The sequence below is a fragment of the Suricata suricatta genome, chromosome 8 (genome assembly GCF_006229205.1).
Source record: "Suricata suricatta isolate VVHF042 chromosome 8, meerkat_22Aug2017_6uvM2_HiC, whole genome shotgun sequence".
Taxonomy (NCBI): Eukaryota; Metazoa; Chordata; class Mammalia; order Carnivora; family Herpestidae; genus Suricata; species Suricata suricatta.
In genome coordinates, this window is record NC_043707.1 from 52,245,541 (window position 1) to 52,264,516 (window position 18,976).

At 46.9% G+C, this 18,976-nt stretch overlaps 1 protein-coding gene and 1 long non-coding RNA gene across 7 annotated transcripts in view; one reads left to right on the forward strand and one right to left on the reverse strand.

The window, feature by feature from the left end:
* The window catches only part of LOC115300180, a 31,316-nt gene extending 26,950 nt beyond the window's left edge, over window positions 1-4,366 (forward strand). Inside the window, exon 3 of the long non-coding RNA XR_003912528.1 lies at window positions 3,287-4,366. This is a non-coding gene — a long non-coding RNA (uncharacterized LOC115300180). The remainder of the gene's footprint in view (window positions 1-3,286) is intronic.
* Window positions 1-18,976, reverse strand: part of KIAA1324 (KIAA1324 ortholog) — a 69,355-nt gene that overhangs the window by 17,985 nt on the left and 32,394 nt on the right. For all 6 annotated transcript variants that reach the window (XM_029949814.1, XM_029949815.1, XM_029949813.1 and 3 more), the window contains exons 3-9: window positions 17,540-17,660; window positions 15,073-15,265; window positions 9,729-9,876; window positions 8,917-8,997; window positions 8,234-8,339; window positions 7,956-8,105; window positions 1,461-1,549 (exon numbers count right to left, since the gene is read on the reverse strand). In XM_029949814.1, the coding sequence (XP_029805674.1) occupies window positions 1,461-1,549; window positions 7,956-8,105; window positions 8,234-8,339; window positions 8,917-8,997; window positions 9,729-9,876; window positions 15,073-15,265; window positions 17,540-17,660 (888 nt within the window). The remainder of the gene's footprint in view (window positions 1-1,460; window positions 1,550-7,955; window positions 8,106-8,233; window positions 8,340-8,916; window positions 8,998-9,728; window positions 9,877-15,072; window positions 15,266-17,539; window positions 17,661-18,976) is intronic.

Genomic DNA, 18,976 nt, shown 5'->3' on the forward strand with positions numbered 1-18,976 from the left:
ACGCAGAACCCCAGACACTGTGGAACTGAATGTAAGATACAAGCAATGATACGTGTAGTCATTCTCCCTTGGCTGCTGGGCAAGGGAATGACGCTCCAAACATGAAGGCAGGGGTGGGGGAGAGTGGGAAGTAGGAGATGATTATGAAAAACAGCCACTGCTAAGGACCAGACTTTATCCTGTGCTTATCTGGTGAAAGGAGAATTTATCCAGCCGTCCAGCCGGCAAATGTTTGTGCATCCTAACAGCCAGGCACATGCTTAATGCTGAATGCAGATTTCCTAACTTCTTCTCTCTTCCTGAGAGGCTATGGTTTAGGGATACAGATACAGACTGCTCATCTAGAATGTCTAATATAAGACAAATCCCTCCACTTGTGCCCCAAGCCATCCCAACTCACTTACTGCTGTTGCTCAACTTCACTGGGCACAAGCCTGCCCCCTCCACACCTGCTGTGCCCTCTGCCTGGAAAGCGCTGGGGCCCCCACTCATCTCATTCAGGTCTCTGTTCAAACATCACCTCCTCAAATGTCATCCCAACCCTCTCTAAAACAGTATTCCCGCCCTCTGTCATTCTCTGTCTCCTCATCTTTAATTTCCCCCACTTACTGATATAGTCTAATTTGTTGTTTATCTGTTGTTTCTCTCTCTTTCTCTCTCCATTTGCTCCCCAGCAAGAATAAAAGTTCTATGAGAGTAGATGTTCCCTCTGTTTGGTTAGCCGTTGTATACGGAGTATTTAGCACCATGACTGACTGTTGAAATGAACACATGACCTCCAAAAGGCCCTCCCAGACCCGCCAGTCCTGGTCACTCCTCTCCCAGTTTCTCACAGGGCCTTGCACATCTTTCTTCTTGCTTTTGCCAGGCCCCGTTCTCCTCCCTCACCCTCTGTCTTAGGACTGCAAGCTCCCGGAGGGCAGGCACCTTTGTCACCTCCGAGCCCCCAGCTGGAGCACCAAGCCGGCACAGTCATCAATGCTGACTCAGTGGCAATGCAGACTACAAAGGAAATTCTTTCTGAGGCAGAAAGCCTGGGGGAAGAGGGAACCAGCAGAGACGGAACAAGCAGGCCATTCTCCAGTGAGCCAGGAAGCAGTACTGAGGGGGACAAGTCTGATGAGTTCCATGAGGAAATAAGTGTGTACGGACAGGCAGTCATCGCCCAGAGGGGCTAAGCAAATGGAAGAAACCAAGCAAAAGAAAATGAAAGGGTTTTTTGAAACAGAGCATATGTGAATAAGCAGCGGAACAAATGGGGCAAAACCGAGTCTCTGACCTGAAGATGAATGCGGCCGTCTTGTTTTGCCTCCCCCTTGGCCCCAGGGTCACTGGGGAGGTCTGTGGGGTTTTGTCTGGTGCCAGCTTCGCTGACCTCTGCAACTCCAAATGTGGTAAAGCCCAAGGAGCCGGCAAAGGAACTGTCTGGGACAAAGGGGCTCCAAGACCACGCTACCCACCTCTCCGTTGGCATCACAGGCTGTGTGAGTGTAGAAGTAGTCTTTGTCTGTGCAGGCTGGGCATAATTTGCAGGAGGAGGATCCTTTTTCTAAATTGCAAAAGTGAGGACAAAGAGTTGAAGTTTTATAAGAAAGCACTTGCTCATGACCCTGTGACCTCCAAGACCCTCGGGGACAGCACAACACAGGTACTGAGGGGAGTAGAAAATCCTGCATACCCACCCTTCCCTTTGCTTTACTTCTCATCCCTGAAGCCCTGCTCAGATACCCCCTTTGTGCCTCTCCCTAGTGCTATAAGAAGCCATTGGGCCCACCCACACTGTGGGGAGGGACAGCGGGAAGGGGACTGGCCAGGGACCAGTGAGGAGGGTGAGTAGCTGGAAAGAGCATCTTCCAGGTTAACTACCACCCGAAACTCGCCTCCTGTTTTCCCCCCTTTCCATGCAACCATCCTACACAAATGAGCAGGTCATTTCTTCCCACTCCACTTAAGACATAGAACTCTTGGATGGTATCATGGATCGTGAGTTCGAGTCCCACGTCGGGCTCTATGCTGACAGCTGGGTAGCGTCCACCTGGGTGGCTCAGTTGGTTAGGCATCTGACTTCAGCTCAGGTTATGATCTCATGGTTGCTGAGTCTGAAATCCATGTCAGACTCTGTGCTAACGGCTCAGAGCCTGGAGCCTGCTTCAGATTCTGTGTCCGGCTCTCTCTACCCCTCCCCCACTCATGCTCACTCTCTCTCAAATATAAACAAACATTAAAAAAAAAGAGTTGGAGTTCTTCCCACTTTCCCCACCCCCAAGCATCCTGGTGCCTTCTCTAACCCTTGACCTGTTCCTAATAAAAAAGGTCTTAACTATCATTTTATTTATTCTACTCTCTATATGCCAGTTCTGCTTTAACCCTGTGAGTGCCTGGATAGCAATAACTATTTCAGTGTATCCCTCTTTGAAGCAACGAATTTCCCCTTTTCTGAATTACAAAGATGTTGAGCATTTGCAAAAAGACCTGTTTCCTCTATCCAGAAAAATATACATAATTTATGCAAATAAATTTTTAAAAAATTTCCAGGGACTTTACTTTTCCCCAAATAAAAGCCACTGCTTTATAGACTGCCAGTACAATACTACCACTATTCCTGTCTCCACCATTTCTATAGTGACTGTTGTCACTGACAGGTGACCATTTAAGACAAAGGAGCCCTCCTTTCTCTGTATGTTACCTGACAGGATGTGTGATACAGTGGAGTGAGATTTTAAGTTAGACAGAACTAGGTTTGGATCCTGCTTCATTTATTCATTTAAAACATTTTTTGAATGTTTATTTATTTTTGAGAGAGAGAGAGAGAGAGAGAGACTCACAGAGTGTGAGCAGGGGAGGGCAGAGAGAGGGAGACACAGAATTGGAAGCAGGCTCCAGGCTCTGAGCTGTCAGCACAGAGCCTGACATGGGGCTTGAACTCATGAACCGTGAGATCATGACCTGAGCTGAAGTTGGATGCCCAACTGACTGAGCCACCCAGGCGCCCTGGATTCTGCTTCATTTAGCAGCTGTGTCACTTCAGGCAAGTTCCTGACCCTCTCTGAGTCTTAGTGCTCTCATCTGTAGAGCAGGAATAATAATATCCACCTCACTGGAGCCAGCATATCCCCAGCACATTGTAAGTTGGGACTCACTAAATGCTGGTAACTATTATTACCTGGGTTTATGCAAATGATTCCTATCTGAAACTGCCATGGGATTTTAAACAAGAATCGAAAAGTTTCTTTCTCTCTTTCCCAGTGAAGGCTTATTTCTCAATTGATCCTTTCTTCTTTCCAAGGCACCAAATGAGTTCCTAGACCAGAGAATCTCCTAGTTACAGCCTCGTTGGCCTGCACTGGGGAGCTTCCTCAACCACGCAGTCCCACACCTCTTCTGTCTCGGTCTTATTAATCTGGGCAAGAGGGAAATACTGCCTGAGAAACAGCTGGAATCTTCTCAGCTCATTGACTTGGCTAACAAGCAGAAGGCCTCCTTCAGCACAGAGAGATCCAGGGACTCCTGCTTGCGACAAACTGGGCCCGGAGAAATTTGGGGGAGATGCTGAAAACACACCAATTCCCAGGACCTTGCATATTGAGTCTAGCAAATTGCAAGTTACATGGTAGAAAGTACATTCTGCACAAGGATCTTTCTCTGCTTGTCAAATATTTGCTCAACCTGATACCCTAGCTCCACGTTTCTCCAAAAAGGGTCCAGCTGTTTACACACTGACAACTGCTAAGGTAGTTTTAAGGAATGATTAACCCAAGGGCTGCAACTGGTCTCACTTCCCTAGCTCAGGATTTCATCAGAGTGTTTAAGGTGAGTACTAGTCAAGCTTGAAAGATCTGCCTGGATGGTCAGTTAGGGAGTGAAAAGTGATCGCTGTAGCATTGGTCCCAGGGCAAAACTATTAAGAAGATAAAGTTTATCACGAGGGCTCCAGTTTCCCTGTCCGAGCTTCCCGCCACCTTCCAAGACCTTTTCCCCGACTCTAGGAGTACAACGTCTTCTCATCCTGGTCCATTTCATCACAGGAGAACATTTCCCCTGAAGGTTCAAGCATCTAATGAATGCTTGGCCCAGGTCAGACCCCACTTCAGACTCTGGGCAAATCCCTCGACCTCTCAGTGCTGCCCTTCATTCATTTATACACAGGGAGATCATCCTACACTCCAGTGTGAATGATACACGAGAAGATGTCTGGTAAATTGCAAAGTACTATCCTGGTGACGTGTCATAGTACTATGCTAAAAGTACTTTCATATTAACAGAAGACAGCTGGGAAATGAACACATTTGATCCTTGAACCACAACACAGGTTTAAACTGGGCAGACTGGTTTTTTATATGTAAATACAGTACAGTATTGTAAATGTATTTGCTCTTCTTTGTGTTTTTCTTCTTTTTCTTTTTATTAATGTTATTGATATTTATTAATATTTCTATTTATTAATAATTTATTTAAATTTTTCATCCAAGTTAGCATTTAGTGCAACAATGATTTCAGGAGTAGATTTCCTTGTGGTTTTCTTAATAACATTTTCCCTCCAGCTTTTTTTATTGTAAGAATGCAGAATATAATACATAAAACATACAAAATACGTGTTGATCAAGTGTTTCTGCTAGCAGTAAGGCTTTCAGTCATTAGTAGTTAAGTTTCTGGAGACTCAAAAGTTATATGCGGATTTTTGACTTTTTGGGGGTTTGGCACCCCTTGTCCCCATGTTGTTCAAGGTTTTGCTGTGATAAAATTCATGCTTACTACGTGCTGGGCACTGTTCTAAATCCTTTATCTGTAGTAATCAAATGATCCACACAATAATAGGTAGATAGGATTATTGCCATTCCTATTTTATAGATGGGAAAACTGAGGCACAGTTTTCTGTGCCTTGCCCAGGTGACAGAGCTAGTACATGGTGGGGCAGGGATTTAAACCTTAGTAATTAAGTTCTGGAGTCCATGCTCTTAAACTCCAAGTTCTACCAGGAAATGAATCCCTAATAGTAAATGTAACACAAAGGAATTCATCTTAATGAGCAAATCTTAGGTATCAATAGGAAAGATGCTTTTAGTTAAGCCTCTGTCCTTAACAGCTGCAGTCCCATTAGCTCTACCTCAGTCTAGGTCTGATACCAGCAATGACGCCTGTTGCAAAATCTCCAGACCGCAGCCTCAGCCTCTAGTTGTTCCATTCCTCATCCATTTTCCAAATGGCAGCTTAGACTGGTCTTTCAAAATTATAAGCCAGATTATGTCACTCCCCAGCTTAAAATTCTTTAATGGGCCCCGTGGCTCCCCTCCTGATAGGATCAAATCGCAAATTTTTAGTCATGGCACAAAAGGGCTGGTGGATGGCCTGTTGCCTGCCCACCTCTTAGCCTTGGAAGCTAGTTCTCTCCAAGTCAGTTCCTGCCATGCTGAGTTTCCACGATCCCCGAGCCCTCCTGGCTTTGGCTACGCTTCTTCTAGAACATCCATCAAATCACCAACTCATCTTTCAAGACCACAGCCACTGAAGTCTTTCCTCTCTCTGCAGAAAGGACTGACCACTTCTCTTCTTTGCCTCTGCTGTGCGCTACACTCAGAGCTCATCTCAGCGGCTCCTGCACCACGGAGTCACTGTACTCAGGTGTTCCTACGCAGGCATTCCCACTTTCCGACGTAAGGTAGAGGGTGGGCACCAGCTCCAACTCAAGCACCAAGCCCAAGCCCTGGCACCTGGCAGGCACTCAGGACTTAGTTGTAAATGGAGGACTAAAATGCTCACAGGGTCCTCCGACACTCCCTTTATGCACAGTCCGTCATAGGCTCTGATCAGATGTGCTCTCTCTCTCTCTCTCTCTCTCTCTCTCTCTCTCCCCCTTTATGCACAGTCCGTCATAGGCTCTGATCATTCTTTCTCTCTCTCTCTGCATTTCCCCAGCCTCCCACTAGCCCTGTATTCTGGAAAACTCAAGTCATTGTAAAAACTCACTTTCCAGTCAAAGAGATAGATTGAGAACTTGATGGCAAAAGTTTAAAACCTCAAACTCCCAGCCGAACTCCCACCACTTTCATAACAGCTGTCTGGATGACAATCAGATTACACAGAGTTGATCAGAACATTCCCAAGCGGTTTCTCTAGAGCCGCTTCGCCATTCAAACCCTTGTACAACTGCTGGGCTGGGAAGGCAGCTGGAGACTAAGACCAACAAAGGCAGCCATTGATAGAGCAGGGAAGGAGAATGAGAAATATAAGTGGAAAAACAGGAATTTAGACGTATGGATTAAAAACTTCCCTCAAGATCTCAACATTCCCGTTCTTGCTGAAATCTATACTCATGTGGCAAGATCTGTGTAGATAAATAGGACTGTTGTTTTAGGAATAGGGTAAAAATAAGCAGTTCACATGGCCAGTGTTGGCCGAGCAAACACACAGTGTAACTGCTGATGGGTGTGTCGCGGACAGGCCTGAGTGTCTGCTTGAGAGAGAGCCTTGAGCTGGGTGTGTGAGTCCGGGTGAGAAAGGGAAAATGGAATAATTATGAGTGTTTGTAGGGAAAGTGAAGGGACTCTTTTTCCCTCCTGAGTTGTTTAGAACCTCAGAGATTGGCCCCTGTGCCAATGCCTGGGCTGCCTAAGCAGAGGGTCCCTGGGGGAGGCTGCCAACCTTACACCACAGCCCTGCTGCCCTGGGACTCCCTCAAATGATCGGGTTCTCTTTCTCGAGTTGTGATGCGTTAGGAAGCTACTCAGAGACTAGCAACAGGCTGTACACTTGTCCTCTTATTTTTCCTCAGAGCACTGGCTTTGAACTATGTTCCAAGGAAGCCTCGATTTCCCGGAAAGACCACCTTTGAATTCAGTGGATGATCAGGCTGATAAAAGATTGTAACTTCCATCTTTACCCCTTGCTATCAAAATGTTTTGCTCATCAATACAGCCTCACGGCTCTTTTAAATTAACTTTGATAATAATTGTTATGAATTAGAATATATAAGTATATGCCTTTTAGTTACTGTATCTATTATCTCTAACTATAATCTTTTTTTAATGTTTGTTTATTTTGAGAGAGACAGTGTGAATGCAGGGGGGGTGGGCAGAGAGAGGGAGAGAGAGAATCCCAAGCAGGCTCCGCACTGTCAGAGCAGAGCCTGATCCGTGAACCATGAGATCATGACTTGAGCTGACATCAAGAGTCAGATGCTCAACTGACTGAACCACCCAGGTGCCCCAACTGTAATCTTTTTTTTTTTTTAAACCGCAAGTTTTATTTTATTTTTAATTTTTTTCATGTTTATTTTTGAGAGACAGAGCGTGAGTGGAGGAAGGGCAGAGAGAGAGAGAGGGAGACACAGAATCCAAAGCAGGCTCCAGGCTCTGAGCTGTCGGCACAGAGCCCAACATGGGGCTCAAACCCACAGACCGTGAGATCATGACCTGAGCTGACGTCGGATGCTTAACCGACTGAGCCACCCAGGCACCCCAACTGTAATCTTATATAAGGTTTCTTTTCTACAGATTTCACTGCTTAGGAAAAAAATAAGATTGTGGCCCTTTCTCCAGCTTTCCTAATCCCTGTAATCCTGAGCTGCTTTATCTTTTTGCCACAGCCCCCTGCACATTTTACTGTCTAACATACTATAATTTATTATATGTTTATTAGCATTACTGTTTATTGTCTGCCTTCCCCCACTGCCAGAGTGTAAATTCCATGAAGACAGGGAGCTTTGTCGTCCAAGCACCTAGAATAGGACCTGGCACATAGTAGGGGCTCAATAATTCCTTGTTGGATGACTTCACTGTTGTTTCCAGAGTGACCAGTGGAGCTGGATCAGCAAGGCTCTTCCAGTGTCCAGCAAGCAAGGGTTTAAGAAGCATCGTCTTCAGCATGGCCAGAAGGATGGCTCTCCTTCCTGTTTTCTCCCCATGTTTGTTGGTTACTGCTACCCCCCCCCCAACTCTACCCACCGTCAGAGACATCACCTGAGTACTTGTCAGGGTCACACTGGTGGCAGGAAGTCTCTCCCTTGTTTGAGTAAGTGTTGGCGGGGCAAAGTTCGCAGGAAGAGGAGCCCTGCTTGTCCGCGTATGTGCCGGGCTTGCAGGGGAAGCATTCTGAAGTGTAGGCCACCCCTAGGGAGGACGAACAACACAGAAAAGGAGCGGTTGAGCCTAGAGACTGAGCCCTGGGTCTGGCCCCCACCGGACCCACAGAGTTAGGAAATCAGCAGCAGAACCCAGACCCAACTCCCCCTTAGTACCTGTTATGGCGATGTTTCTCACTAGCACGGGCTTGGGCACTTTGGACCACACGGAGAAGGCTGTAGTTCTCCAGTAGAGGACATTATTGCCTCGGTTTAGCTCAACCTAGAAACCGAAAAGAGGAAGAGTTCGTTCAGCTGCAGAGGCGGACATCCCTAATCCATGTGAGGACCCTTCCCCTTACCGCCTGCATGGAGACACCTCTTCTGATCCCCTCCCTCGACTTCCTCAGCTCTGCCCTTCCTCCCAGCTCAACTTAGCTCCTCTCTGCTTTGAAGCCTCTTCTTACAACCCACATGGCCTCTCCTTCACCCACATATACCACGAGTATCTCCAAGGTAAGACCCATGGAGGGGCCTGAAGGCGCTGACAGGAGGGTGAGTGGAGTTCCCTCACTCTTCTCTGGTTCTGTGTATCCACGCCCCATCCCCATAAGACCTGGCCCTTAACCTTGCAAAGCTGCTGGTCCTTGGGGTCACACCATAGGAACAAGTCAGCCCACACCCATGTTCTGTCAACTCAAGAAGACAGAAACAATGGGATCCTCATCATGTCAGACCCCTGCCCTCTACGACAGAGGTGGAAGCCCAGACTGGGAGGAAACTGTCCTTGGAGGAAAAGCCCTTGCCCTCCTTTCTGGTATCCCCAGGAAAGGCTCCAGGAAGGCTGGTACCATACTCACACTGTGGAATTCCCATCCTTTCTCTGTGGTTTTCATCCACCTGGAGTCATCCGCATTGGGCTGGCACTGGTCATTCTGAACCTGAGCCAGCAAGAGTTTGGGAACAGAGTCAAAGCTTTCCAAGAAAATGGGTCCTTCACCCCCCACCCCTCCATGCTGCAACAGCCTTCCAGAGGGCCCTTCTTATGGGAGAAGAGCTGCCAGTTTCCTTTGGGGACTGAGTGCAGAACACATGAGTTCTGAAGCGGGTGGGACCTAGTAATCCACACAAAACATCAATGCAGGGGCTCCTGCATTGGGCGGCTGTCGGTTAAGCATCCGACTTTGGCTCAGGTCATGATCTCACGGTTTGTGGGTTCAAGCCCTGCATCAGGCTCTGTGCTGACAATTCATAGCCTGGAGCCTGCTTCAGATTCTGTGTCTCCCTTTCTCTCTGCTCCTCCCCTGCTCATGCTTTGTCTCTCTCTCTCTCTCTCTCTCTCAAAAATAAACATTAAAAAAGATTTTTTTTTAAGTCAATGCATCAACACTGAAGAACTAACTCATAACTCAGAAGCCTTTACGTGCTGTTTTCATGTCTGAGCAGGCAGAATGCCTACGGTCTCCTGGACCCTTCTCTGCCCCGGCAGAGCCCCTCAACTTCTGCCTTTCTCCCCACGTCTTGAAGCCTCAGCCCATTTTGTCCACAGGTCTCTCCAGAGGGATGACAACTGTGGGGATTCCCCAACCAGAAATATGCTTGTGATTCTGTAAACGAATCTGAGCCTTGGAGAGCCTTTAACCCTCAGCTTCCCCCATGGCCTGGGGCTTACAAAAAACTCGAAGATGATGCTGGAGTCTGGGTAGTAGTACTCGAAGCTGACGGAGCCAGACTGCTTCAGGTTGACAGCATACATCAGCGTGGCTGTGCACTCGTCCGTGTTGGAGGAGATGTAGTCACCCAGGGGAACCCACTTGGACCTGTGAGGGAATAAGAGCAAGTTCACTGGCAGTCATGCGGCCCATCATGCTTTGTGGGGCTGAGTCTCTGTGGAATTCACAAACAGGAATTTAGACGTGAACATGCTCAGTGAAGAATGACCTCCAGATCAAGAAGCCTGGAGATAGAGCCGACATGAGGAAGACAAGTAGGTACACCACCACATGATGCAGAACTCTCCAGAAGATAGATGGCAGGTGTTGTGAGGGGGAGCTGGGTAACACTTACCAGTTGCTTACTATCTCCAAGGTACTGAACTACATGTTTTATATTCATGATTTCCTTTCATTCCCATTTAATGGATGGTGAGACCGAGGCTCAGCATGTACCTTGCCCCACATTGCAGAGCCTGCAAGTGGCAAGGCTGAGATTCAAAGCCGGGTCTGCCTAATTCCAAAACAGTCAAAGATACTGCTGGCCTTCAGAAACCGGGAGTCCATGCAATCTATCCCCCCCCCCATTTTTCTGGAAATGCTCGCCTTTAGATGCTGCATGTAACTGGTAACTAGGAAGAGGGAAGGCCAGAGAACCTTCTAGACTCCAGGCCGGCACTTCTTTCACTCCATCTGCCAAACTTTTCCTTCCCCCTGGGTGTTCTCACATGCTGTCCACTCTTCCTAGAACAAACTACCTCCTCCCTCCCTCTGTTTAATTCCTCCTTGTGTCTTAGATGTCACCTCATCTAAGAAGCCCCCCTTGACTCTCCTGGCCTCTGCTATGTGTGCCCTGAGCTCTCACCGATTCTCTTCTCATAGTCCTAACTCTCCTCTACTTCACTTGCACGAATTATGAGAGACTGAAGACCCCCGCCCTGTTTAGGAAATGCAGTACAGCAGGAGCCTTGGTGCACACCCGCCTAATCTCAAGCCCCTGACTACCACCTGCTCCTTCAGCTAAGTAACAACTTTCCAGAATATGGCGCTTACCATCTGCACATGGTCCTTTCTTCTTTATTAATTATGCAGGTATTTCTAAACAATATGCCCTATGATCAAGGTTTTACATGTTTTCAGACCTCATGTAAATAGCATCATATTTGTGTGCGTGCGCTGAAACTTACTTCTTTTGTTCGTTTAAGTATAATGATTATGGTCTTTTTTTTCTTTTTAATGTGAACTATATTTCATTTTCTTTCAATTTTATTTTATTAATTTTTTTAGAATTTTATTTATTTATTTATTTTTAAATAGTTTATTGTCAAATTGGTTTCCATACAACACCCAGTGCTCTTCCCCACAAGTGCCCTCCTCCATCACCACCACCTCTTTTCCCCCCCTCCCCCTCCCCCTTCAACCCTCAGTTCGTTTTCAGTATTCAATAGTCTCTCAAGTTTTGCATCCGTCTTTCTCCCCAACTCTCTTTCCCCCTTCCCCTCCCCATGGTCCTCCATTAGGTTTCTCCTGTTCTCCTGTTAGACCTATGAGTGCAAACATATGGTATCTGTCCTTCTCCGCCTGACTTATTTCGCTTAGCATGACACCCTCAAGGTCCATCCACTTTCCTACAAATGGCCAGATTTCATTCTTTCTCATTGCCATGTAATACTCCATTGTGTATATATACCACATCTTCTTGATCCATTCATCAGGTGATGGACATTTAGGCTCTTTCATTGATTTGGCTATTGTTGACAGTGCTGCTATGAACATTGGGGTACATGTGCCCCTATGCATCAGCACTTCTGTATCCCTTGGGTAAATCCCTAGCAGTGCTGTTGCTGAGTCATAAGGGAGTTTATGGTCTTTTTTTAATTTCTGCTAGGATATAATATTGCCTTGCATGGTTCTACCACAGTTATTTACCCATTACTCATTGATGGGCTTTTGGATTGTTTCCAGTGTTTTGTTACCATACCCACTCCATTGAGAACATTCTTGCTCGGCTCCTTGTACGCATGTCTGAGGGAGATGGTTGGCAGAACAACCACTGGGTCAGAGGGCACGTGAACCTCCAGCTTTCCCAGCTCCTGCCACACTCTTCTCCAAGGTAGTTGCTACCAACTTGCACCCACCAGCATGTGAAAGAGTTCCTGTTGCTCCACATCCTCCCCAAATTTGTAAATTTGTTGCTTGCCAATGTGATATGGTAGGAGATGGTGTCTCATTGGGCTTTAAATCTTATTTCTTTACTAGTGGGGTTGAGCATCATTTCTTTTTTCCTTTTTTTTTCTTTTTTTTTTTTTAGAGAGAGAGCACATGAGCAGGGAAGGGTGGGGAGAGAGAGTGAGGAAGAGGGGAAGAGAGAGAGAGATAGAGAGAGAGAGAAAGCAGGGGAGGGGTAGAGAGAGAGAGGGAGACACAGACTCTGAAGCAGGCTCCAGGCTCTGAGCTGTCAGCACAGGGCCATATGCAGGGCTCGAACTCAAGAACCAAGATCATGACCTAAGCCAAAGTCAGATGCTCAACTAACTGAGCCACTCAGGCGCCCCTCAAGTTCTTTAATAGTGTTATTCTCAGGGCACCTAGATGGCTCAGTTGGTTAAGCGTCCAACTCTTGATTTCAGCTCAGGTTATGATCTCACAGTTTGTAAAATTGAGCCTCGCATTGGGCTCTGCCCTGACAGCCTGCTTGGGATTCTGACTCTCCCTCTCTCTCTCTGCCCTCCCCTGCTCTCTCTCGTAAAATAAATAAACATAAAAAAAATAGTGTTGATCTCAAATGCAAGCACATCCAAAATACCAAAGCTGAGCTCACCCCAGACGCCCCAGCTAATCTAATGGTTTTGGGGTTTCCTGCTAAAAGAGACAACGCGTCATGCTGATGTGCTCCATGGCATCTTCTATAAATAACTCCTAAAGTGAGATGAATAATTAAAAGGATGCCATAAGTGGGCTACATTTGCACAAGGCATCGTGATTCTGGGTTTTGTCAGCCTTGTCTCTGGTGAAGATCACTTCACATCCAATAATACAACATGTGTTGATTGATTTCTAGTGCCAGGGATTGCTCCGAATTCTTCACACAGATCATCTCATTTAATCCTTACCACAACCTATAAGAAGAATGCCATTTTTAATGCTGGCTTTTGGGGTTTTTTTGTTTGTTTTTAGGATGAAGAAATCGAGGTATGGAAGTGATTAGGAAACCTGACTAACTGCACAATTAATCACATAGTAATAAATCTGGTGAGTGCCATAAGGAGAAATACAGGATGGTGCAAGAGTATGTATGTGATGGGTATCTATGGAGTCAGAGCCTGCGTCGCCGAGGAAGTGCCGCTCAGGCAGACCTGAGGGTGAAGCAGGAGTGAGCCAGAAAGGCTGGAGAAGAGTATGTCCAAAGACCCAGGAGGGAAGGAGCGTGGTGGCCAGCGTGGCTGAAGCACAGTGAGCCAGAGGGAAGGTCTTGGGCAAAGCTGGAGAAATGGGCAGAAGGCAGAGGCTAGACCAGGCAGGCCATGCAGGCTGTGGCAAAATACTGGGTTTTATTCCAAGAGCAACAGGAATCCATAGAATCTGGAGTTTTGAGCAGGGAAGTAGAGCGGTTAGACTTGTGTTTAAAAAAAATATATTGCTCTGGCTGCTGTGGCCAGTGGGGTGCAGAGACTGGAGTAGAGGCGCAGACCTAGCTGGGGGCGCCAGAGGCGGAATAGCGGGGAGGCCGTCTCTGCTCAGGTTGGAGGCAGTGGGCATCGATTCGGGTGAATGTCTCGGTACTACCTCAATTACGGCCCTTCTGAGGGTGGTGAGGAAGTCACAAAGCCTCTCCGTTTCTACAGAGGAGAAACATTCTTTCTCCCCTCCCTGGGATGTCTTGGGATGCCTTAAGATCAGGCCCTGAAGCAGTGTGTGCTGTGGAAACACAAGTTGTTATTAACTGGCCCACATCCTGTCTTGCTGAGAGGTAATGATTTCTGGACTCTCAGTGAGGTCCCCAGAGGGAGAGAAACCCTTTCTTTCAAGCGAGTAAGAATTGATTGGGTGAGCCAGGCCTGCACCTTGTTGGGGGCGGGGGAGGGGGGGGGTCAATCATGTTCTCTATTAGGACACAAACAGGTCTCCTTTCAGCTTTAATCCTCTCTGGCTTTATCTCTGCTGCCAACGTTGTCATGCCAATGATTTTGACACATAATATTAAACTAAAGAATGACATTAAAATCGGACTATAAAACACCTGTTGCCTGGCTCTGATAATGGTACTTTTATTTAAGAGTAGGAACGGGAGACGTTGGTCCTGGTTTTAGAAATCCAGTGTAAACAATTATTACCTCTGTTGATGCTTTTGGTTACTTGGGTATAAGAAGAATTTTCATGTACTTTTCTCCCATCTTATTTGCCAATATTTAACACAGAGCATCTCTGCACCCTTCCGATGCTCCTCCCTAGGGCCCAACGTCGCCTTGCATACACTAAATGTCATTTGAGGGTGGCTTTGCAGGGCAGTAGGGAGCTTGGGACTGGGTTTGAATCACCAGTTCTAAGCTGGGTAACAAAGGAAGTCACTTAACCTTGCTAAGCCTCCAATTCCTCATTGTGTGAAGGAAATAATAATACCAATTTCAGAGGGTTCTTGAGAGAATTATAGAAAGTAAAGTATGTAAGGCATCCAGAATAGTGCCTGACACATAGAAGGCACATCATTTAATTGCTGTCCCTGGAATTAAATATCCAAAGACATGATAAGGATCACTCACCAGTTACTCAAGCACCTGGGGCTGAGCTTTTCAAGTACTGAAAGTATCTCCGTCTGAGCTAGAACGTTTTTTCTGGTCACCAGGGTCTCAAGAGGTTCGGAAGATCCCACCCACCGCTGACCAAAGATCTGGCCCTAGTCTACCCTCCTCAAACCTATAGACTCGGGTTGAGCTGACCAGTTTTAGAAGTTAGCACCAAGGCCAGGAAGACACCTAGCGCTTTACACACTGGGTTGCCATCAAGTCGAGAAAGTTTATTGCTGATCCAAAATCCCATGGTGGAAATCCAATTAGGTTTTGTTTTAAGCAGACTGTATCCACTTATCCTTATCCACCGTATCCACCCCTCTCTGTTTCCCCGTTTTTACCTCTCACCCACGCCGGTCAGTCACTGGTCAGTTTGGATCAGCAAGAGTGGGCTGAGGTGGGCGTCACGTCCAGCAGTCCTGTGGGAAGCCGCTCCAGCCTAACCCTTGGCTGCTCGGCTCCCTGGTTTCCATCCTCTCTGGCCCAGCACAGAGAAGGGGGGTGTGGGGGCACTCACGTGGTGCAGTTCTCCATGGACTCAGTGGTGGGGTCCTCGATCTCCATGTTGGTTGAGAGGCTGGCAAAGCCGTGGGGCAGCTCATCCCACTCGTCAAACCGGATGCCCGTGCCGAGGGAGTAGCGGCCCTCAGCGCATGGCTTACAGGACTGGTTCCTCATGTCCAGAAATTCCCCGGCTTTGCATGAAAAGGCTGGAATACAGAGAAGGGACAAGGGCAGGGTGGTGAGGCCACTGCCACCAGGAGGAGTAGGCAGCCTGTGGGCACCCTCAAAAGAGGAGCAGAGGATCAAGATCCAGAAGTTTGACCCACTAAGATTTAGCACATCTTGTATGATTCTCGTGATACAGAATGTCCAAAATAGAAAAATCCACAGAGGCAGAAAGTAGATCTATGGTGCCAGGGACTTGGGGGAGGGGGTGTGGTAGAGATTATTCACGGATACATTGTTTCTCTTGGGAGTGATGAAACTATTGCGAAGTTAGTGGTTGTACAACTGTGAATATTCTAAAAACTGGGCTTTGCACTTTCAGGGGGTGAATTTCATGATCTACAAATTGTATTTCAATAAAGCTATTATTTTCAAAAATAAAATTTAGGGCTGCGGGAGGTCTGCTTTAGTGAAGGACTTGTCCCTGATGGTTCCATTTCCTGAGGCCCTTCTGAGACCTCTCCAGGAGAGGATACGGTGGTCCTCTGAATGGCGTCCAGCCTTTCAGCCATTAATTTCCCCGAGTCTCTGGTCTCTGTCTCCTTCCTGGTGCCATTGCCATCATGCTGGTTGAGATTCTCCTGGCTGTTAGCTCACCGATTACAGTCTTGTACCTAGTTCCCGGTTTCTTGCTTTTGCTCATTCTGTGGCCAGAGGTCTCTCTCTAAAACACAGATATACACTATTCTTCTTGTTATTTAAAAGATCATCAGGCACTCCCCCTGAGTTGTATGTAGAATCTAAGCTCTCAGCCAGGCATTCAAAGCCTTCCGTGAGTTTTCTTCAACCTAACTTCCCAGCCTGATCTCCCGTACAGGCTTTCCTCCACTTCAGCCCCGTCCGTCGCCATCACCTTCCCTGCGTTGCCTGCACCCCAGACCACAGGTTCTTCCTTGAATGTGTCCAGTGTTCTTCCACGTGCAGACCTCTGCCCAAGTAGTTCTCCCCAGCTGTTCCTGAGCCCCAAGCATCCGTACCTCTTGCTCTTTGTCATCTCATATGAACACATCTTATTGATGTGTGCCTGCTGCTAGGCTCTGAGCTCCTCCAGGGACAGTTACTCAGTGACTGGCACAGACATAGCAGGGGCTCCGTAAAGTTTTGCTGAAAAAAATCGAGGAATGAACGTCTGCTTCTTCCACCAGACTTTAAGCTTCTGAAGACAGAGACTATGTCTTATGTATCTCTGCAGCTCCCAGTGCATGCACATAGGAGGAGCTCAATTAAGCTGATGCGTTACCTGAAGATGGCTCACTTGTTTCCCATAGTCACACCTCAGTCCTGCTCGGACCTTAGCAATATCCGCTCATTAGTTTAACCAACATTTATTTGCTCACCAACTGAACCAGGCATTATGTAAGCCTTTTTTTTTTTTTTAAAGAACCTAAATGCCCTAGGGGCTCCTGGGTGGCTCAGTCAGTTGAGTATCCAACTTCGGCTCACGTCATGATATCACGGTCAACGAGTTTGAGCCCTGCGTCAGGCCCTGTGCTGACAGCTCGGAGCTTGGAGCCTCTTTTGGATTCTGTGTCTCCCTCGCTCTCTGCCCCTCCCCCACTCATGCTCTGTCTCTCAAAAATAAATAAATGTAAAAAAAAAAAGAATTTAAATGCCCTCAATCTCCTTTCCAAATCTCCAAGTAGTCCTTGAGTCTAGCCCCTGCTGCTATCCCTTTACACTTCTAGACAGAACAGGGGAGGGGAAGTAGCTGCCAATTGTAGAAAAGTTGTGACTACGGAGTCACAGAGGTGGGAAGGAGCCGAAGACAAGTCACGACTATTCTGATCGCACAGTCAGCTCCACGGCTGGGCCAGGCTCCTGTTCCTGGAAGTGATGCCCAGTGCATTTTAAAGGTCTGTCTGCGCAGAAATTCATCTTCTTTGGCTTTCTTTTCAAGAACAAAAACAAATCACAGTCTTTTCCTAATGGCTGATTGTGGCTGATGAGTGTAGATTGGAGAGAGACGCACAGGCACAAAAGAAAATGTATGCAAACAGAAAAAAAATCGCTGACTGGCACACAGCTGGAATTGCTCATACTTTATCCCCTGATGGGATTTAAATTAAAAAGAAAAGCAAATTTAGATACCCAGTTTGCATCCATGGAATCGCATTTCTGTACCAAATCTCAAAGGGGCTGGGGACTAACTGGGGGAGAGATCTGATTCCTTAAGGCAGCTGCGCGGTCAGGGAGGGCCTGGCTGGGACGGCAGGAGGCGCGGGGCAGAGGCCAGAGGCAGCAGCAGGAATGCTTACAGCACTCAGTGCCCTTGACAGGGTCGGGGAGGCTGGTGCACAGGCCCGGGGTGTGCGGCACGGCGACCCTCCACCTGGCTCCCGTGCTGTCACACGCGGTGTACTCGTAGTGGTACTCAGACTGCAGGGGAGACAACAGTGGGCAAAATGTGCATTAGCAGTGAGCAGACACGAACAGCTTCCCACCCACTTCCCGCCCAGCACGACGGCTGCCGACCGCGCCTGGGCCCCTGGCAGGGAGCAAGGATCATGTACCCCAATGCCTATTAGGAAGCCCACGGGAGCTGCAATGGTTTGGATCGCTCCTCCCCACCCGCCATGGTCCAGTCCTTAGAAATCCTTTCTATGTGGTGACTCTCATTGCTGCGGCATATAAATAATGACCCCACGGACCAGAGGAATGTGAGAAGGAAACTACAGAACAGACAGGCTGGAAACAGGTGCAGCTTTTCTTGTCCTAAACTGTCATATTATGAGCAAGGACTGGTCCGTGAAAAATGTGCAGAGGATTGTCACAGAAGCTGCATCTCCCTGTTCTCCATGGTCCCTTCTGCCTGGAAAGACTCCGAATTCTCACCTTGCGTTTAATGAAAACATCCTATTTCACACAATCACCTGAACGTATCTATGCCTAATTTCTCTGTGCAGTGGGACACTCACAGTTCATTTGCTTACTGAACTAAGAATTCAGGTTATGCTTACTGAACTAAGAATAACCTAAATAACAGCCACAAAACAACCCAATCAAACATCAAACAGAACAACAGTAACAACAAAAATAATAAAAAGCACTACTTGGGAGGATAAAGAAATCCCACAACAGGTTTGCACAATAGGATGCATCAAATACCCTTAAACATTTCTCACTCTTTTAAATCTCATAATAAACAACAGACCACAAAAGTATTGTAATTTTGGCTCTGACAAGCATTTTATAATCCGCCCTTACCTAAATCTATATTCAAGTGCAGAGAAGTACTTGGTATTACTGTGTCCATAAGAAAAATCGATTTAATGTCACCGTAAAACCCACATAAAAGCATGATTACATACCTTGTGTAAATGCAAGGAGCTGAGACTAAAAATGAGATCGTTTTGAAGTTTGCTAATCTAAGAATACATCAGCCAGAAGCTGAAAGCTTTACCTTTTGGAAGACATAAACACATTGCATCTTTTCTAAAATGCATATTTGTTTCACATTTTAACATCTGTGAAATCAAACACAGTGGCTTGTCATTGAAACAATAAGGAAGCACTGTGTCACACTTTAACTAAGAAAGCTTTTGCTCTCTTTGCAGTATGTAAAAAATGGTGGGTCTCAGAAGCAAAGGCATCTCAGATTTGTGGAAATATAGTGAACACGTTGTTTCTCGAGCTGTAGCTTCAGAAACTTCAGATGATAAGAGAACAATTTTACTTCCCTCTATTATAAATAT